A 21,433-nucleotide genomic window follows, 5' to 3' on the forward strand; every position below is an offset into this window, starting at 1 on the left:
TATCCGTGATCCCGAGTGGATATTTGGAAGAGCCCTGCCCACCTGTGACATGCGACGACAAAACCGAACCAGATGTGGCGCGGCAGCAGGCAAGGCCGTGGGGAGCCTCGAGGTCGTTCTGTGACGAAGGTTTATGTCGCAGGACGAGGTCGCGATCATCAGATGCTTGCCCCTCAGGCACCAGTCCGACGCAGTCTCTGCTAACAGGATGGCAAGCGGGCTCCCCTTCTCATACCCATCCATCGAAAGCATCTGCCCACCTGCAGCAGCACTTGCATTGCATGCAGGGCTTGGATGTTTGGATGGCCAGATATTTGGAATAGAGAATCGGGTTTTGCCAACCACGGATATGCAAATTTGCGGATAATTGGGTAACGGTTAAACAGTTTGCTGGTATCTGTACACTGTTGTTTGTTAAGTATGTACCCGTTGTATCCTATATGTGTGTGCCTATGTGTTTGTCTCACAAATGTAAGTGTGTGTATGTCTCCCATGCCTGTATGTGTTCGTCTCGTGTTTGTGTCTCCTGTACGTGCATGGATACAACCCTGCCTTCTCTCTTGTGTTATGTGTTTTCTGTACATGTGTGTGCCCTGTATGTGTATTAGTTTGTGCATATCCAGCATGTGTGTGCCCATGTGTGTGTGCCCCGGTATGTGCATGCATATGTCTCCTGTTTGTGCATGTACGTCTCTTGTATGTAGACATGTGTGCCATGCACCCACAGTGTTCTGTGCATCTGTCGTGCAGTGCGAACCATCCCCCCTCGCTTCACCATCGTCCCAACCAACCAGGAGGTGGTGCCTGGCGGTAGCATCAACATCACTTGTGTGGCCATGGGCTCCCCCATGCCCTTCGTCAAGTGGATGCTTGGCACGCAGGTGAGGCAGCCCGGGTCTCACGATACTTGACTCCAGGAGACTGGGTTTTGAAATCGGTCTCAGATCGAGGAGACTGGGTTTTGTGATCAGAGTCTTGTGTACACTGTCTATATTTTTATGAATGAAATAACAGGTTAGTTAAAAACAATAGTGCCCTTTAGCTTAAACGTCAGGATCTTTTATTTACTAGAAGTTCACTACAACAGCATATTGATAACCTACGTTTGTAAATGTGTAACTATATTTACATGTGTTGCATTATGTGTCAGACAACGGCTTAATAACCTTGATGTATACAAATAATGTTGCAAATTTCACATTGCCATACAAAATCAGAATGATGCATAAATTAATTGATTAACATTGATTCCCAAACTCAAGTAAGAATAAGTGTATTTTTATTTAAATGATTATATGTTATAATGGGTTCACATGGAACTCTGCAGTTACTCGGGGTTGCTACATTTATCATAGTTTCAAATAAATTGTTGGTTCTTGAAGCAGCTCAGGACCCTGAATCGCGGCAGTTTGTCTAATCACAGAAAGAGGTTTGGTCATTAAACCCCTGGTTGTGGACGCGGTTGTGGACGCGATTGTGGATATAGTCGTGGTCACATGGAATTCGTTTTCAAGTTGGTAGGTAAGCAGCCACGAGTTGGTAGGTAAGCAGCCCATGAAGCCAATTTTTGGGGTGGGTAGAGCAAAACGTATCTTGTCTCCTTTCAAAAATATGTGGTGAGAGGGCAAATCACTCCCATTGTATGTTTCCCAAACTTCTGCCCGACTTGCCGCAGGCTCTGACCCCAGCCGACGAGATGCCTATCGGACTGAACATGCTGCAGCTCACGGACGTGAGAAGCAGCAACAACTACACGTGTGTGGCCATGTCCTCGCTGGGAGTCATCGAGGCTGTGGTGCAGGTGGCCGTGAAGGGTGAGGATACACAGCAGTAGCAGCAGTAGTAGCAGTCGTAGTAGTAGCAGCAGCAGCAGCAAGCTGCAGCAGTAGTAGTAGCAGTCGTAGCAGCAGTAGTAGTAGCAGTAGTAGCAGCAGTAGCAGCAGCAGCAGTAGCAGCAGCAGCATTAGTAGCAGTAGTAGCAGCAGTAGCAGCAGCAGTAGCAGCAGCAGTAGTAGCAGCAGCAGCAGCAATGCTGAAGCATCCCCATAGCGAATTGTAGATGAGTCATGCTGAACAATATTTAAGCATGAAGCGGCATGAAACATGTACACATTCAGAGACCTGTTTTCCTAAAAAGACAGCTCAATGCATTACATATTTATTACATGCACATACTATACACACTACATAACGCATAATACTCTTAACGTACACGAACCAAGTGCATTGTGTCTCTTGGGGTGCCATGTGCCGAGATGTTATCTCCTTTTGATTGCTGTGTCGGTTTGATCCTGACGCTGACGATGCCTATTGTATATTTGGAGTTTGCATGGTCTCTCCACCTGGTGGTCCTTCGATTTTGCCTTCCACATTTAAAAACATGCATTTAAATTTCGATTTAAAGCTTTCGTGACTGCAGGGATTCATCTTCTTGGTTGTTTCGGTAAAGTCACGTAGAAGGGAAATAATAAAATAATAAAAATAAAACATAATAAAATTATTCTCACGACGTTTCGGCCACAACGCAAGCAGCCGTCCTCATTCAGACGCTGTCTCCCCGACAGACCTGGTCTTCACCTGAGGACGGCTGCTTGCGTTGTGGCTGAAACGTCGTGAGAATGATTTTATTATGTTTTATTTGTATTATTTTATTATTTCCCTTCTACGTGACTTTACCGAAAGAACCAAGAAGATGAAACATGCATTTATATTATTTGGCTGCTACTAAGAATTCCCACGCATGATAATCCACTTCGATGAGTTAGCGTGTGAGGCCAGGTCACTTCTGAAGAAGAGCTAATAGCCCAGTGGGCTTTACTTGGTAAATCAAATTGTTTAGTTTGTCATATCTGTCCTTTGTACTCTCCCATTCATATTGTTTGTATATTTGGCATTTCTCAATTGTTCTAGTCTCATTTATATTTTCATCTGTCCGTCTGAGGACATATCACATTCTACATGTTGCTGTTTGTTCTGCCTTCTACCTTCTCGTGTGCACTGTTTCATCTTTACTTTGTCACATCTTTGCTGTCTCAAGGAGAAATGTGCACGAATTGGAAACTATTCTCACACACACTTGAATGCCTCAATTTGTCAGCATTTATATCGATTTCAGTCAATCAATTGTGACTTATCTGATGGTTACGGAATATGGTATATTGTTAAGGATATCTTATAGGATGCTTATTGAATTCATATTCTATGCTTTGATTGGTGTAGACCTACTGGCGGTGTCAGAGCCTTCTACATTAACATTAGCTGCCCCGCCCATCTCTAAACCTTTATAAGCAGCTTGCCCTCAGAGGCTAACCTCCCTGTTCCTGAGGACGACCGCTTGTGTTGCAATCGAAACGTCGTAATATTTTTCTAAATTTTTATTCACTTTTAATTTTAATAATTTTATTATTCTTTTTTTTCTATCTACGTGACTTTACCGAAAGAACTATAGAATATGAATTCCTTGGCAGTCAAATGACTTCTTGAATTGGCTGGGGAAATATTTGCTTGTCTAAGGACACTTCACACTCATTCTTGAAAATGACAAAACCCCTGAACAAACTGTGACAAAATGCACCACCTCGAATAAAGGAACGTTATGCTGCGCTGCAGCCTCATTTGCGCACCAGTGTAGAATGCGTGCACGCATGCACCTGACGCCTCGCCATTAGCATGTGCATTTGCCTGTTTCTTTGAGCACAGCTCTTGGTCGATTCGAATCCCTGAACAGATTGTTCGCTTCCTTAATTGACTGCCTTGCTAACTTATTCTGTCACTTACAGACCCTCCTCTGAATAACACGAGCAGATATACCCTTTCCCGCATACACTGGATGGGTTTAGGTGTACCGCAGAATTTCTTTTACTAATAATTAATAATTGCAACCCCCGAAGCTTATAGTGAAACAGCGTGCAAAGCAATTCGACTCGTTGATGGCTGCGTCTCCCCACCGCGTAATGTCACGTTCCAGGCAGTCCCAGTCCTGTATTGTAACCCTCACTCCGCCCCTGCTCCACCACCCGTTTAGACCAAATTTATTATATTGCTTGTCATTTGAAAGTTATGTATGCCTTTATCACACACTATTTGTGTTTTAATATAATAGGAAATGTTGAATACTCGACAAAAATTGCAATCTGTAATTTGGTACCTTTGTCTTCATGGAATTAGCTTGGTATTTCAAAGACACACTGTGCAAATGATAATGATTTGCATTTATAGGTTTATATGCCTCAGCAACTCAAAGCACCTTGCATCACATATCCTCTTAATTATTCCAATGGCACGCTGTATTTTGTTTTTTAGCCTAGAGGACTCCCTAATGGCAGCTGTCCCTGTGCCGTTCAAGGTGAACGCAGCACCAGCCTGCGAGTGACCATGAGTCTCCAATGACACGGGGTGATGTTGCAATGTGGTCTTCGTCAGCATCGTCATCATCACGACCCATGGGCAGATAGCCTGTAGGTGTGCACTGCACATGTCGTCATTTGTTTCCACTTTCCTCTGCCCTGTGCCAGTATGCTCAAGTAGTGCACATTTTTCTGGCACCGATCTCTTACGTCACCAAGCCATTTTCTGTTCGGCTTTACTCTGTTTCCTGTTTTCCTTCCATTTTCCCGACCCTGACACCTGTATATTTGGAGTTTGCATGTCTCGCTCCCCATGGTCACGTGGATTTTTTTCTCTGGGTCCTCTGTGGTTTTTCCCTCTCACATTTAGAAACATACGTTTAGACTACTCAGATAATTTTGCTGCTATAAATGTCCAAATGATAAGCCACTTTGTTGAGCGATCATTTGTGGCCAGGTTGCTTTTGAAAAATAAGTTAATACCTCAGTGGGCTTTGTCTGGTAGATGAAGATGGTTGACTTTTCTTGTACTTTTCACTCCGATTGTGTTTTTTTATTGGTTGTGATTGTAATGTTCTCACCCACCCCGACTGGACATCTCTGAAAATATCTTTATAGCTCAGTGAATTCTTTAGCAATATAAATACATATTTTTAAATATATATTGTGATTTTCATTTCCTGTTGTTCATCCTACACACGTGTCCAAATAGTGCCAGTTTCCTTTTCATCGCTGTCTATGGTTTTCACAATGCAGTAATTTCTCATTTGCTAACCTCGAACGTAATTCGTTAACTCCACAATGCGCAGCCTTACCACGGCCTCCCGGGACTCCCCTCGTCACGGAGACCACGGCCACGAGTATCACCCTCACGTGGGACTCGGGCAATGTTGAGCCCGTGCTGCACTACGTGCTGCTACTGAAGGCCCGGCCCGGCCACAGCAACAACAACAACAATGACAATGCCAACAACGACAACAGCAATGAGGAGAAGGAGGATGAGGAGGAATTTAGCAACAGCAGCGGAGGAGGAGGTGGTGGCGGCGCTCCCTCCATGCAGGAGATTGGACCGGTGACCACTACGCGATACACGGTGAGGAGCCGCTTCATCCGGTGCCAGCATTCTCTGCCCCTTCCGCCAACCTCCCTCTGTTTGCATGCCCTCAGGCTGGGCAATCACAGACAGAATCGTGTGTTTGGTGATTCCCAGCAGCTGTCTTCAAGCTATGTGGAATGTATTAATATATATTGAGGATGCCAGAACAACTTCCATTTTGTGGTTCTCTGTTAAACGTATTTAATAAAAAGGCGTTTGACCTAGAGGAGGCAATTCTGTAGTAAACGTGGCACGTTGAAGACAAGCGTGGCAGCACACACGTGCAACTTTCTGTTTTAATGATCATTTTACGGAGGTTTTGAATTACTTCATGAAACATTTCACTTTGTACATGCATCTGCGGTTAGATTAGCTGGCACACATTATGTTACTTAATATTTTTTTTATTCTTGATTTTTTTACGGCTATAATGGTTTACCAGTCCTGTGAAATATATTTTTTGGCACTCCTAAGACGTATAACAGTTTATTGGCACTTGATTAATAAAAACTGATGGTGATGATGCCGTCAAGGAAGGAGCAACCCATAAAACGAACAGCCTTTTTTCTTGTAGCAATAAAGCACAGTGTAATACAGGGCATTATTTCTTAATGCTACAATGCAGCAGGATGTAGTTTGATGCAATGCAATGTAAACGAAGATGCAACCCAAAAAGCAAACAGCTCTTGTAGCTACACACTCGGGATGTGTGTCCTAGACTGTCCAAATGTCAAGCATTGTTAATAATATATGCATCAAAGTCACTTTCTTGCCGCTCTATTGACATCGTTGAAGCGAGACATCTTCTTCGAGCTCTTTGCCTAAGGGCAACTTCTTAGCTCAGGTTTTCTCCATCCTCTCCGATCTTGCACTTTCCTCCTCATTTCTTCACATCGCCTTTCAGCCTTCAATTTGTCGAGCAGCGCCTTCCTTGTTTTACCTCCCGGGATTTTTTCTAACATCCTTAAGCAAGCTTTCCTCCAAAAATATCCACGGTCCAGACATATTACCTTTTTTTGAATCGTCCTGGTGAATCAAAATCTTTATTCAGACTGGAGGAGTCCGATAAACTATGATGCTCTTTTTCACAAATGTCCAATCTGTTCTAGCACCTCATTACTCTTTCCTTTCTGTCCAGCTGATTTTCTCCATGTGGCGCCACACCCACACCTCAAAAGTTTCCCGCTCTCTGATGTCTTTCTCTCTCATTTCCAAAGTCTTCGCTGCACACAACACACCGCACTGCATGCTAGGGAATTCTACGAGTCTCTTGTTTAATTCTCCACTGATCCATTTTAGCGGCACTTTGTTCTTATCAGCAGCACACTCTTCCGTCTGTCCGTGTTGCCACTGGTGGCCCTTTAGGTAGGGGGGCTGAGCCCTTACTCGGACTACGAGGTGCGCGTGGTGGCCGTGAACGGCGTGGGGCGCAGCGCGCTGAGTGGGGCGGCCCGCGCCCGCACCGGCGAGCGGGCGCCGTCCACGGCGCCGTGGGGCCTGCACGGCCGCATGGTGTCGCCGTCCAACGCGCTGCTCCAGTGGCAGGAGCCGGCCGAGCCCAACGGGCAGATCCGGGGATACCGCGTCTACTCCGCCAAGCTCACGGCGGCAGGCACACGGGGCCCCGGTGAGGAGGAGGTGGAGCAGGATGTGGTGGCGGTGGTTGTCGCGGTGGTGATGATGTTGGTGGGGAGGGTGGTTGTTGTGATGCTGTGGTATAAGACAGTCGTACTGCTGCTGCTATTCACGACGATGATGCCGATGATAGTGGTGTTGCTGTCATTCATGCTGATGATGGTGATGACAGTGATACTTTTGATCGTTACGATGGTGGTGATATTAATGAAGATAATGGTGATGACAAAAATTTAAATGGTGGTAATGATCTTACTATTTTTATAGCCACTGATAATAAGGTTGTTAACTTTGACAGTTTTAGTGTTGATGCCACTGCTGCTGCTAAAGATGATGGTATTATTGTCGATGATGGAGGAGGAGGCTCGTGAATAACGCTACTGGTCAGTTGCAGGCAGTCACCCTCCAACAACAACTGAGGGCAGAGGAGCGACACTCATAACAACAAGCGGAGCGCCGGGTGGATAAAATACAGCAAGTTAACACAGTAGGGGGTACAGCTGGTGCATCTGCCAGTCATCTCAGCCAGTCAACCCATGGCACCTGGGTCTGTCCCGTGACCTGTAAGCGAGCCTTCGACACTTCACATAGCCTCAAAGTGCACCTGGCCTGGCACAGGTGCCGTGGTGACGTCACCATCACTTAGTAGCGAATGGCAGGTATTGGTATTGTCGATGATACGTTTGCTACTAATGATCCTACCAACTTCCCCGCTCTCTCCGTCTCCGCTGCCTGGCTCGCCACATGCCAGTGGTGACACCACCGCTGTCGTCGTGGATGAAGCGGAGTGTGGAGAACGTGCCGCTGGCCACGTTGTCGGGGCTGGAGGAGGGGGCGCTGTACGCCGTGCGGGTCCTCGCTTTCACCAACGTTGGGGACGGGCCCCTCTCCCCAGAGATACACATCATCGCACAGTTCGGAGGCAAGCACGCACGCCCACATGCATGCATGTGTTTGTTTGTGTGGGGAGCAGTAGTGTCGCGGTTAGCACACTGCACAAAAGAAGTCACCCCCTGTGAGTGGCTGGCTGAGGTGCCATCTGTTGAAGAAGCACTGAATGCGATGCGGAGTCTGAGACCAGGAAAGGCACCGGGCAGAGATGATCTCCCAAGTGAAATAATGAGGGAGGGTGGCGTTTGTGCGCAGACGGTCCTACATGACATCATAACAGCGGTCTGGGCCGCTGGACAGCTTCTGCGGGATTTGAAGGATTCCCTGGTGGTCCCCCTCTTTAAGAAGAAGGACCGCACAGACTGTAACAACTACAGGGGCATCTCACTCCTCAGTGTGCCGGGAAAGGTCCTGGCAAGGATTATTCAACATCGCCTTGCTAGGCACGCTGAGGAGAGGCTTGCGGAGCCCCAATGCAGTTTCAGGAAAGGGTGGTCCTGCACAGATGCCATATTTTCTGTCTGCTACAGCAGAGATGTAGGGAATTCTAAGAAGACCTAAATCTCTGCTTTATTGACCTTATCAAGGCCTATGATACCATCAGTAGGCCTGGGCTCTGGGTTGTTCTTCGTGCTTTCGGAGTACCTGACCCTCTGCTCACGATCATTAAGGACCTTCATGATGGTGAGCGGGCCCGGGTAAAACTTCGTGGCCAGGAGTTGGAGCCATTCCCGGTACATCTTGGGGTGCAACAAGGATGCCTTCTGGCTCCCACATTATTTAACATCTATTTCGACCACATAGTTAGTGAAGCCTTCAATAGCTGTACCGGAGGAATTTCCATCTGGTATAGATACACTCCGAATCAGTCGAGCAGCATTATCTTTTCATCGGTTGCGGAACGCTGTGTGGAAGTTACCTGGTCTGTCGCTCCGCACGAAGCTTCAGGTCTTCTCGGCCACAGTCATTACCTCCCTTCGCTATGCTTGCGAAACGTGGACCCCCCGAATGGAACATTTTCGCTGGTTAGAAACATTTAGGCTGGCCTGCTTATGATCCATCCTGGGTTTAACCAGGCTGGATTGTGTGAGGAGCTCACAAATCCTTGAAAGATCTGAGCAAATTCCAGTCAGTGAGATCCTCCGGCAGGCAAGGCTGTGTTGGCTGGGTCATATAGTCCGCATGCCCAGTCACCGCATGCCTAAATATCTTTTGTTCGGCCGGATCGAGGGGGCTAAATGGGTGCGGCTCGAGCTAGAGAGGAGATGGAGTGATGTGGTACAGGAGGATGTGGAGCTGAGTGGACTTGCCGATGACAGGTACCAGCGGTGTCAAGATCGGTCTCTGTGGAGGAGGCTCGTGAGGCATTCGCCCTCCAACAACAACGGAGGGGGCAGAAGCGACGCTCACAACAATGAGCGGAGCGCTGGGTGGCTAAAGCACAGCAAGTTGGCACAGTAGGGGGCACAGGTGGTGCATCAGCCAGTCGTCTCAGTCAGTCGACCGGTGGCACCGGGGTCTGCCCCGTGGCCTCCTGCCAGCGGGTGTTCGACACTTCACATGGCCTCAAGGTGCACATAGCCTGGCACAAGCGTCATGGTGACGTCACCGTCACTTAGTGGCGAATGGCGGTTGTTGTTGTGTGTCTAAATGTGTTCCCTGACAGTGCCGAGTCAACCAATCAGCTTCAAGGCAGAGGCCGAGTCGGACACAAGCATGTTACTCTCATGGCTGCCACCGCGTCAGGAGAACATCCTGAAGTATGAGCTTCTGTACAGAGAGGGAGACACAGGGCCTGAGGTGAGAGACACTGCACGTTCACTAACACACTAACACACAAACTCGAACACATTATCACATAGCCTTAATAGACTGTTGGGGCAAGTGCTGTTAGCAAGTACCTAATGTTTACACACTACACCGGGCACTTATTTGAGGCTCAGCCGACCTAGGGGAGGCCCAGGACCAGTCCAGATAATCGTCACTAATGTTGGCCATGGACATGAATCAAACTCAGGTCGCCGGGTTCGTAGTGCAGTATGCTAATCGCTAAACTCCCGCTCTCACATACACACCCGGTCATAAACACATGCTAACAAACCTCAAGCTGAAACCTGGTTACACATTCACTGGTGCTCAAGCTCACAACCTAATATTAAAGCACGCTTTTATTCGTTCCAAACCACATGCACACAGGTGCTCACACTAACAAACACTCACATACTGGCACATTCATACACAATACTTAATGTCATTATATGATGCAGACAGCACCTTTGAAGTTGAATTATGAAATATACTCCAAATAAATAACATGGTCATGGAAACACACATTTGCTCACAATATAAAAAAAATGCTGATTTTGGTGACGTTCAATGACTGTGCTCTTTGTGATATTGGTAATCGTGTTGATGGTGATATTAATGTTTAAGGCTGTTATAATTGTGGTGATGTTAATGCTAATGATGCTGTTGATGCTTATGATGATGTTCTCAACGACGATATCAAAGATGATAAAGTTGATGTTGTTTTGTTGGTGTTCTGTTATTTATGATGTTGTCTCAGCGCCGGCTCTCCCTTGACCCCACCATGAACCATGTCCTGGAGGGCCTGAGGGAGAACACCCTCTACTCATTCCGTCTCGCTGGACGCTCCTTGCACGGCCTGGGCCCCTACAGCCCCACTGTTACTGCACGCACACTTCCCACACGTATGCATACACGTGTACTATCACTCACATGTAATCACACATGTATATATGCACGCTTACAAAGACAAAGCTACCCCGTATAGCCTTAACAGACTGTAGGGGCAAGTTCTGTTAGCAAGCACCTATGAAGGCCGGAAAGGTACACGAACGAGGGGGTGGGTGGCCAGCACCACGCCCGACCGCCTTTGTTTCCCCAGTGGCGATGTTTACACACCGCACCAGGTACTCATTTAAGGCTGAGTCGACCTAGGGGAGGCCCAGGACCAGTTCAGATAATCGTCACTGGTGTTAGCCGTAAGCGGGAATCGAACCCGGGTCGCCAGGTTCATAGCGCAGCGCGCTAACCGCTACACTACCGCTTACACACACTCATACACATACAAAGATCACCCCTTTAACACTGTAGAGTTGTTGGGGAAAGTGCGGTTAATGATCATTATTCCCAGCTCCTGAATGTCTATGCTTACAAACCTCATCAGATGCTCATTTAAGGCTGAGTCAATCTAGGGAAGGCCCAGCACTGGTTCACATACCAGGTTCCCTGATGTTATCCATATCTGGGAAAGGCATCAAAGGAGGCTGGGATCATACCACGGTATGCAAGCCACTACACCACTGTACACAAATACACATGTGTGTATATAAATACACACGTGTGTATACTGTATATACATCGAATCAGGCCGGGTAGTTCTATTATCAGAGTTCTAGGCTTAAAGTCAGAAGGTTGCGGGGTCTAGTTGGAGGGTTGACTCAGCCCTTTATTCCTGCGTTAATAAAATAATCCGTACTCCATGGGAATGTAACAGTAGTCGCCCCGTGGACAGACTAGACACTGCCATGGGAATGTGGAGTTTACACATTGCTCAGGGCCATTCACAGAGATGAATATCACCACATGATTGGGATACTTTAAATGTATCGTTGTGATTGTTTGGTTGTGGTTTCGATTGTGTTGGCATTGTTGTTTTGATTGTGGTTTATCGTTGTGATTGTTGTGGTTATGATGATGGTCGTGTGTTTGGATGTTATTTGGTTGTGAGTTTGGATGTTGCTGGAGTTGAGGTTTTGGCTGTTATTCGGGTTGTAGTTGTATGTGTGGTTGTCTGTTTGTTATTATAATGGAATTATTCGGTTGTGGCTGTTTGTGATTGAGGTTGTGGTTGTGGCTAGAGTTGTGGTTGTGGTTGTTTCTGTAGTTGCGAGCGGAACTCCTCGGCGGGTGGAGGCCGAGGCTGTGAACGCGTCGGCTGTAATGGTGCGGTGGAGATTGCCACCATCAACATCGTTATCGACATCGTCATCGTCGTCGTCGTCGTCATCCCCTCCTCCACTTCCACACCCCTTGTTCCGCGTGCGATGGTGGAAGTCGGATTCGGCACAAGGAAGACAGGAGACCCAGTCACCGGACATCATAGGGCAGGTACACTCGCCAATACACTCACCAGTGCACTGACTGGGACGCTCACCGTTGCACTCACAAATACACTTATCAATACATTCGCCAATATACGTACTTGACATGTATACTTACCATTACTCGCACTACACTCAACATTACTCACCAGTACTTATGGTCAAAGGTACACTTACCAGAATGCATCACTGCACTGACTACACAGCACACTCACTAATACATTCACTAGTACTCGCCAGTAGATTCAACAGTTCTTGACAGTACACCTACCCATATTCAACACTACACTCGCCTGTATCATCACAACACTCACCAGTACACACATCAGTATACTCATCGGCAAACTTAACAATACCCTCACCCATGCTCACAGGCATAAGCACCAATATGAAATGAGTGCACCTGTTCTCTCAGGTACACTCATCCCTACTAATCCATATATATTCACTACTCAACAGTACACTAACCAGTGCACTCACAGGTACACCAGGACCTTCAAGACTACGCTGCAACACTGACACTCACCATCACTCCTGACTCAATATGATACTCCACTGACTCGTCATTACGCTCACTACTCTCACAAACATGCAACAGTACTCCATGACACTATGAAACTCAACAATACACCTTTACTCTCTCACAGAGTGTTGGGTAAAATGGGATATTTAAAGTTTTGACATTTCTGTAGGTCAGCATAGAACACAAATCACTTTGAAATTCCTCAGTAAACTGAAGAGGGTTTTGTATTACAATAAGAAAATTGCTAAATAAAAAAGGAAAAGATAAAGTGTGAAATTTATTTTTCAAACCCTTACAATTTCCCATTTTACCCGCACTTGGTAAAATGCTATTTACCATTGAGGTAAAATGGGATACACAATCGTGTTTGCAAATTACGAGCGGAAATATATAACCTTTATTCGTAGTTATAGCTACAGGAACAAAAGTGACGCAATGCAAACAAAGCATGCCGAATGCTGAAAGCCACTCTCGACTTAGTCTACGAGCGCAGCTCACAAGTGGATTGGTCGTCATTGTCCACGCCGGCACCGTGGGTCCACTCGTGACATCACAAACACCGAACCCACCCTTCTCGCCGCTTCCGTTCTTCAAAAACCGATCGTTGCAGTCGACCCGCATACAATCGATTCTTCTTCTGATTCGCTGTTGCCATTCACGTCGAGCGCAAGTAAACGAGAAGCAACCTTCGGTTTCTGCAACATGTTTTTACTTGCACTGCTTGCTTTTTTGGCCGTGGAATGTCTTTTTTTCCTTCTTTACCAAATCCGCTTTTCAATCCATTCTCTAATTCAGAGTGAGATACCTATTTCCCGTTATTCCCATAACGCCACCGTATTCCAACAGAGACTTCTAGCCAACTGTGTAAGCGTAAGCCCAAACACCACCCGAGCGCTGTTTATTAACTTGTTTGTAATCCCTAAGCGAAGTCTCATCATATACTCTCACTTTTTATAGACACGGACACTACATTTGCAGACCCATATACTCTGCAAATATGAAATGAAATCTCACCTCGTTTGTACACAATGTGTTTCACGAGCACGCCACTGTGAGGGAATGGTCACGGCGGAGTGGCTGTATTATTTGCACTAACGATATCGTTTACACTCACTGCTAGCAGATGGCTGTAGTCTGCGGGAGAGAAAGCGTTGCTGTCCCATTATACCTGGCGACCTTCCCCTACTACACTTTCCAGTGTTCTCGCCCGCACAGCATGCACCTACTCACCCAATAAATGATAAAGTTACTAACTCACTTATCCACTCACCCATGCATTCAACCACTCCCTGACCCACTTACCCACTCAATAACCTATTCATCAAGTTACTTACTAACTCACTTGCCCACTCACTCATTCTTCACCCCCTCACTAAATCACTCACTCGTCCAATAACGTATTCACCAAGTTACTAACTCACTTGCCCATTCACACTCTTACCCACGCATTCACCCACTCACAAACTCACTTAACCAATAACTCACTCACTTGCTATTGCCCTCACCCACTCACTGACTCACCCACCCACCCACCCACTCATCAATTCCCCCAGTTCCTCACTGACTCACTCATGGTGTAATAGTGAGTGTCATGGTATAGTAGTGAAAGAACGGTTTGGGAGCAATGGCACATTGTGAAAGTGGTGCAAATTGTGAAATGTACTGATTGTATTATAAAGAGGTTGTTTTTATATATCGTATATTCAATGTGTATTTATGAGTATATTTACTTTGTGCACCCCTCTCCGTGTAGTTGTGCAGTGCAGTAATAGCGCGTAAATGAGTCTAGGTGGAGCGTGGTGTCTAGACAATTATAACATCGATACCGCTAATGTAGACGGCGCTGCAGAAAGTCACGTTTCCACAGTTAAAACACTTTTTTCTTATTAACGAATCTTCAAACTTGTGTCAGACCATCTGAAACACACAGCCTACGTATGTGTCTACAAGAACAGTTTTTTTTATTAGGCATTTACCTTGAAACATATATGTCTATGATTCATGCAGTACTCGTGATTCTAGTATGGGCAATTCCCATGTGAAACTTTACATACATGTGATCATCTGTGCATCCATGCATACATTAGTGAGCATCTATTTGTGAATGAATAGATTCATGTCTGAAGATGTGGTTGTCCCAGTTGTCTTGAGTGGTAGTTCTGGTGGTCCCATTGGTAGTCTTAGTGGTCCAATTTGTTGTTATGGTGGTGCCAGTGGTAGTCCTAGTGGTCCAATTTGTTGTTATGGTGGTGCCAGTGGTAGTCTTAGTGGTCCAATTTGTGGTTATGGTGGTGCCAGTGGTAGTCCAGGAGGTCCCAGTAATAGTCCTGCTAGTCCAATTATTGGTCTTATAGTTATAGCCATGGTAAACTGTGAAGATGTTATCATGGTTATCATGCTGTAAATACTTTCAAACTTTCAGTATTCTTATTTAATACGATTCAGATCTGGCCATATACAGATTTGAATCCTATATTTTATTCACATTAAATTTTGATCGATCCATCCCACTGGTAGCGTTGATTGTCTTGTAATAATTCAGCACCGTCTTCGCAATTTGATGAATGATCACAATTTGACTTCACGATTTTATTCCACAGTTCTTGTCTTGTTTATACACTGATTTGTAGTCTCATGTGATCTCTCTTATTTTGTATCACGTATTCCATGAGTGTAAAGGTATCATGAGCTTGTAATTTGCATATACCATGAATTATTTATTTCTACATACACCATTTGACACATGTATCTTAAGTGTAAGAATGGTTTTTAATCAATAAATTGATTAGTTGTTACATGCCGAGTGTGCACCATACTTAACATGCATTTCTTTATTTCCTTGCAGTGGGAGAGTGATGACACATCAGAATACGTAAGCTTCTCTTGAGAGATCAACACTTTCGGTATATAAGTGTGGATGCTTACTGCATGTGTATTCAAATCCGGGCGACCCGATTTCGATTCCCTCTCAAGGCAAACACCAGTGCCGATTATCTGAACAGGTCCTGGGCCTCCTCTAGGTCAACTCAGCCTCAAATGAGTAACTGGTGTTGTGTGTAAACATCACCACTGAGGAGACAAATGCGGTTGGACATTGTGCTTGCCATTCATCCCCTCTTGTGCTGTGCCGGCCTTTATAGGTAACCGTCAACAGCACTTGCCCCAACAGTTTGTTGAGGTTATACAGGGAATGATTGTCTTTGTCATTTGTATCGACTTAGGTGAGGAGTGGTAGTGCAGTGGTTAGCGCGCTGTGCTGTGAACCCGGGGATCCGAGTTCAATTGCCGCTCGCAACCAATATCAGTTACAAATAAATTAACTAGTCTTGGGCCTCTCGGAGCTCGACTCAGGTTTAAATGAGCACCTCGTGCAGAATGTAAACACCACCGACGAGGGGACAAAGGTGGCCATTCGCAGTGTTATCCATACCTGGCGGTGCCATGTTGGCCTTCATAGGTGCTCACTAACAATGCTCGCCCCAACAATATGTTACGTCTATAGGGGAGGATGTTTGTCTTTATGTTCAGGAGTTTCTCATTGGGGGCTTGCAGCCTGAGACCTCCTACTCCCTGACTGTGAGGTCCCTTCTCCCGCGAGGGGAGGTTGCGGAGAGCCTGCCGAAGACGGTCAAAACCAAGGCTGCAGGTGAACGAACACATGCCACATCTCCGAATTAGAGGTGGTTACAGTCCTTCATGATTCTTCTTCCCCCCCCCCTCCGCTTACTTGATGAGACACGATACATTCTTCACGTGCACTTGGCTTTAAGGCTCTAACTATGAATGAATTCCTCCCACTCGGAGAGTCTGTGCAGTCCATTACTGAGTAACTATTTCTTCTTTACTACCCTGACCCCCTCCCTGCCTTATCTGTGGTGTTGTCATCCTAGTTCCCAGCAAACCTCATGTCAAGGTCAGTCCTCCTCTTCGATGATGTGTCTTTTTTAACACGTAGGTTTCAGATGGAGAGGCCAAAGATGTGAATGTTGTGTAGAGATGCAGTTCAAGGAACGCATTACTGTAGTCAGATTACAAAGGACAGGTACCGGTAATCCCTTATGATTACACATTTCCAGTGTGTAATCTCGCTGCTTTTACCATCCGTTGGTTCATTACTGTCCATGGTTATATCAATGTCTGCACCTCCGATTAGCACAGATGGCAACGTACGGTGCAAAAGAAGTTCAACATACATGCGTACAATTTTTAATTTTACCACAAAAGTGGGAAATAATTGTGTCAGCAGCTTGGGGTGATACGAGGAAAGTGGCAGCAGCCAATACATACGGATCATTGTGCAAAACCTACAATCGTTGTAGCACAGTGATGTTACTTCTGAGATTAAATCAGTATAATATTTTCCAGCAGTGGCACTGCTTGCTTGTAAGTCATTGGTTGGTGAATCGCACACATTTGTCAAGTTCCCAAACCCAGTGGGTTGCGAGGTGGTCGGAATATAACAGGACAATTTGGTTAATCAACTCATCTGCGTGGATCGTTAGAGTGTTAACCCCTTATATGCCTTATAGGTTTTTTTTCCATGTACTCTGGTTGCCTCCCACACTCAAAACATTTTCTTGGAAATTAATTGCTTAACTATACCAATGCAGGAGCCTTCTTAAAAAGAGTATTTATACTCGTTAAAGCTAGACATGAATACATCACATTATCAGGTGTACATTTGAAGAAGTTAATAACAAAGATTATCAAGTAATCAGATGATACAACATTGACAATACCAAGCCCAGGATTGCCTTACCTTACCTTACTTTTAAAACCTGTCAGTGGTATCTGGACACTCAGCACCACATTTGTGATTGCCTGTTAGAATGAGAGTGTGTGACACACTAACCTCTTAACCTTTTGACCCTGGTGTCAGGTGACAGTCATGGAGGGCACAGTGGTGCTGGTTGAGTGGGAGGAGCCAGAAGTGACATTTGGGCCTCTCCTGGACTACAGACTCACTTACAAACGCATGGATGCAGGTAGTACTTACACACATATTATAATATATGCATATCTAGATACATCGGTGGGTAGGGAAACTATGGCTTTTTATTTCCAATATTTGTGACCTGGCAACATGGTGTTTCTAATGTTTGTGTTATCAGTCACTTCTGTCACAGCAGGGACCTTGTACAATGCAACGTTAATGAGGTGCGTGTTAATTGACAGGTTCATTGAAATAATACCAGGTTTTTGTTTACCGTCATAGGGAGGAAAGGAACACTGTCTATTAACAGACATGCTCAATTTAAGTATTTTTCTCACTAACAAAGATTACAAGTCATATGGGACAGCCAGGAATACACGGCCTAGATGCATAGCTGCTACATAATCACCCTTTGTTGTTTGGGTCGCATCTTAAACACATATCCGAAACACTCTCCTCTCTTGTACCACAGCCACTCAAGCGTCCACCCTGTACCTCGCGGTGTCCGAGTCAAGTGTCACTGTGCGCAACCTGCATCGCGGGGCCTCCTACTCGTTTGTCATGGTGGCACGGAGTGTGGGCGGGGTGAGCGGAGGCAGTCTCTTGGGCGAGGAGGCGGTGATTACAGTGGTGACTCCCGAGGCTCCGCCGTCAGCTCCGCCGTTGAACGTGAGTGTGGGGCGCATGGGCCGCTCGGCGGCCGCGCTCCATTGGGAGCCTCCACCCCTGGACTCTCGCAATGGAGTGATCGTAAGGTATACGGTGCTTTACCGAGCCCTGCCCAGTGGAGGAGTAGGACACCGCGAGGGTACCGGAGCAGAGAGAGCAGAAGGAAGTGTTGCTGGAGATGGAAGAGGAGAAGGAGATTACGAAGGAGGTGGACTTTCTCAACGTGGTGGAAGAGGTACTCGAGGTACAATTTCTGAAGGTGGAAGAGGTCCTGCAAGTGGAGGTGAACGAGGAGGTCATGAAGGTGGAGGAAGAGGTTCTGCAGGAGTAGGTAGAGGAGTTCCTGGGGGTCCAGGCAGTGGAGGCCCTGGTGTTGGAGGACCCGGTGGGGATTCTGAAGAAGGAGGAGATGTTGCGGCAGAGTCGTGGGATGGGGAGCTTCATGTCGTCGGTGATACCACAGCCGTGGTGCTGAGCGGCCTCCAGCCAAACCGGAGCTACGAGGCGCGAGTGAGGGCACACACCCAGGCTGGGCCCGGACCCCTCAGCGATGCCGTGCACTTTCGGACACTCTCCAATGAAGGTGGTGCGTGTGTGTGTGTGGCGTAGTGGTTACAACATTGCTCTCTGAGCCCAGTGATCTCACTTTAATTTCCAGCCGTGGAAAACAACAGTGGCGAATGCATGAACTTTTACTAGGCCTCCCCTAGGTTGACTTAGTCTTAAATGAGTACCTGGTGTGGTGCGTAAACCTGTGTTTTGCACGTACAAACGCGGCCAGGGGTGGTGCTGGTCACATCACCTCCTTATGTGTCGTGCCAGCCTTAATAGGTGTCACTAACAACACTTTCCCAAACAGTCTGTCTGGCCATGAGGGGGATCTTTATGTTTGTTTATGTGGTGTGTGTGTGTCTTTGTTTCTGTGGGCTAAGTTGGCTGTGCAGGGGCAGAAGGACCATAAGTTGAGTAGTAATTATAGGCCTTGGAGCTGAGAAGACTCCGATATAACTGGACATGTAGGTCATTGCGTAAAACACCGAGAATGAAATATTATAAGAAAAATACAGCGAGTGTGGGTGGTGCATCTTGAAGTCACCTTGGTCTGTTTTCTATCCACTCATTGCCTGAAAGTCAACCTGGAGTATGTAACATGGTCAGGAAGAGCATGTAGATGAATGGTGGTTGTTGCTGCTGTTGTTGTAGCAGGCGGATTTGCCATGAATTTCCGCATTAAAGCCATGATGCCGACTTCAGTTCTGCTGTCCTGGGAGGTCCCTGATTCTCCAGGGTCAAACGAACGACTGCAGGTGATCACCCCACCGACGACACGCCACATATCACCTCTCCATACAAGGACACACTACACCGCACACACTGCAACTCACCACACCAAGCCACACACCAACACACCACAGAGAATCACACCACAACAACATATCATGCCAAATCACCCCTCGATCCACCATTCTACACCATGGCATACCACCATAACATATCACACCAAACTACAGCATGACACACCCACACACACACCACCTCATCTAACCTGTATGTTTAAGTCGATGTGTGTGTGTGTGTTTTATTTTATTTGTGTCTCGGCGGTGTCGCGGTAAGCGCGCTGCACCATGAACCCAGCGACCCCAGCTCAATTCCCGGTCATGTCCAACACCGCTGACGATTGTCTGAACAGGTCCTGAGCCTCCCCTAGGTGGACTCAGCTTCTGCTGAGTGCTCACGGGAGGGAGGCTTTCCCTCACGTACAAAATGCCTAAAAGAAAAAAACAGGCCTCTCCAAAATAAAAAAACACACAAAGAGAGTGCCACTGCTGCACATAAACAGTGCAGGAGCAGCAACTTCCCCAAACTAACAACGAAGGCACCTCAGTAGCACAGGCTGAGGGAACTCAAGTGCAGCGTGCACGAAACCAAGCTACAGACTGCACAGTCACTGCAGCAGCACGGATTGCAGAACACCCTGACCATCGTGCATCTCGACAAGCCAGGGACCGCACAATCACTGCAGCAGCACCGGCTGAGGAACCACAACATCAGAAAACGGCGCGCCAGAGCCAAGTCTGTCATGCTGCTGCATCAAGAGCAAGAAGAATTAACCCGGACTGGAACAGAGCTGCTTTAAATGACCAACCATAGATCAATTATCAATCCATGCTGATATTAGGCTATATGTCAATTACTTGCGCAGAATGTGGTGCTCACAAGTGGAAAGGAGAAACTAAGGGAATGTGCTGCAGTTATGGAAAACTCAAACTTTGCCTTGTGCAGACGCCCCCCCCCCCCCCCTGAGCCACTGAAATCCTTGGTATCTGGCCACTAAACACTTTTTGACTAACATTTATTATTATTTTTATTATTTTTCATCTACGTGATTTTACCGAAAGAACCAAAGAGTAACATTAGGAAGTACAATTCTTGATTTCAAATGACTTCTTTTGGTGCAACTAAGGAAATAGCGGAGCCAGGATTTATTGGCCACATTCAAAGTTCAAGGGCAATTCTATCATCTAATCAGATCCATTCAGCCCACTGCCTGGCAAAGAGCCAACGTTTCTTCAGATATACTTCATGGGAGATGAAGGTCAGCAAGGCAACCGGCGATGCAGCAATATTCCTGGTGCCAGACTAGCCATTGTCCTCTCCCTCCAAGGGATGCTCAACCAACACAATTCATTGATTACAAGTTTCAAACATGCTGCTCAACAAGTCACCTCCAATGACTATCAGGTTGTAATCAATGCATCCAAGGTCCCAGGCGGGGAGCACGCACAGAGGTTCAATGCCCCAACTTGTGGTGAGGTTGCTGTTCTTATGGTGGGTGAAGAACATGGTAAGAGGGACATTTTGCTTCGATACCAAGACAACACCATCAAACGAATTCCTGAGACAAACAGAGCATATGACGCCCTACAATACCCCCTGATACTGTGGCAAGGCCAAGATGGCTACCACGTCCAAATTCCTCAAATTATCAAAGCAATTGGACAAAGTCATCCTCACAAACTGTCTCCTCCAAGGACTTCAATCTTTAACCAGGTCCTCATCCTCCTTGAAGACAAACTTCACTCCATTGGTGGTAAAGACCAAAAGTCTATCAGACTACCAACACCCTCCAGGGATAACCTGTATGCCCTTGGCCAAGAGATCCTATGTGAAATATCCTATGATGGTTTAGAGCTGCTAAAATTAATTGAGGAA

General features: G+C 46.4%; 1 protein-coding gene across 3 annotated transcripts in view; it reads left to right on the top strand.

Annotated features, from left to right (window-relative positions):
* The window catches only part of LOC144739806 (receptor-type tyrosine-protein phosphatase S-like), a 210,430-nt gene that overhangs the window by 149,796 nt on the left and 39,201 nt on the right, over positions 1-21,433 (top strand). Inside the window, exons 9-22 of one of the 3 annotated variants that reach the window (XM_078622715.1) lie at positions 751-881; positions 1,676-1,814; positions 5,156-5,439; positions 6,808-7,069; positions 7,829-7,999; positions 9,635-9,768; positions 10,535-10,679; positions 11,879-12,102; positions 15,464-15,490; positions 16,147-16,264; positions 16,509-16,531; positions 17,498-17,603; positions 18,024-18,806; positions 19,424-19,527. In XM_078622715.1, coding sequence (XP_078478841.1) covers positions 751-881; positions 1,676-1,814; positions 5,156-5,439; positions 6,808-7,069; positions 7,829-7,999; positions 9,635-9,768; positions 10,535-10,679; positions 11,879-12,102; positions 15,464-15,490; positions 16,147-16,264; positions 16,509-16,531; positions 17,498-17,603; positions 18,024-18,806; positions 19,424-19,527 — 2,651 coding nt within the window. The remainder of the gene's footprint in view (positions 1-750; positions 882-1,675; positions 1,815-5,155; positions 5,440-6,807; positions 7,070-7,828; positions 8,000-9,634; positions 9,769-10,534; positions 10,680-11,878; positions 12,103-15,463; positions 15,491-16,146; positions 16,265-16,508; positions 16,532-17,497; positions 17,604-18,023; positions 18,807-19,423; positions 19,528-21,433) is intronic. The other 2 variants (XM_078622701.1, XM_078622708.1) reach the window with 2 other exon arrangements.

The sequence above is a fragment of the Lampetra planeri genome, chromosome 3 (assembly GCF_965212315.1).
Source record: "Lampetra planeri chromosome 3, kcLamPlan1.2.h2, whole genome shotgun sequence".
Taxonomy (NCBI): Eukaryota; Metazoa; Chordata; class Hyperoartia; order Petromyzontiformes; family Petromyzontidae; genus Lampetra; species Lampetra planeri.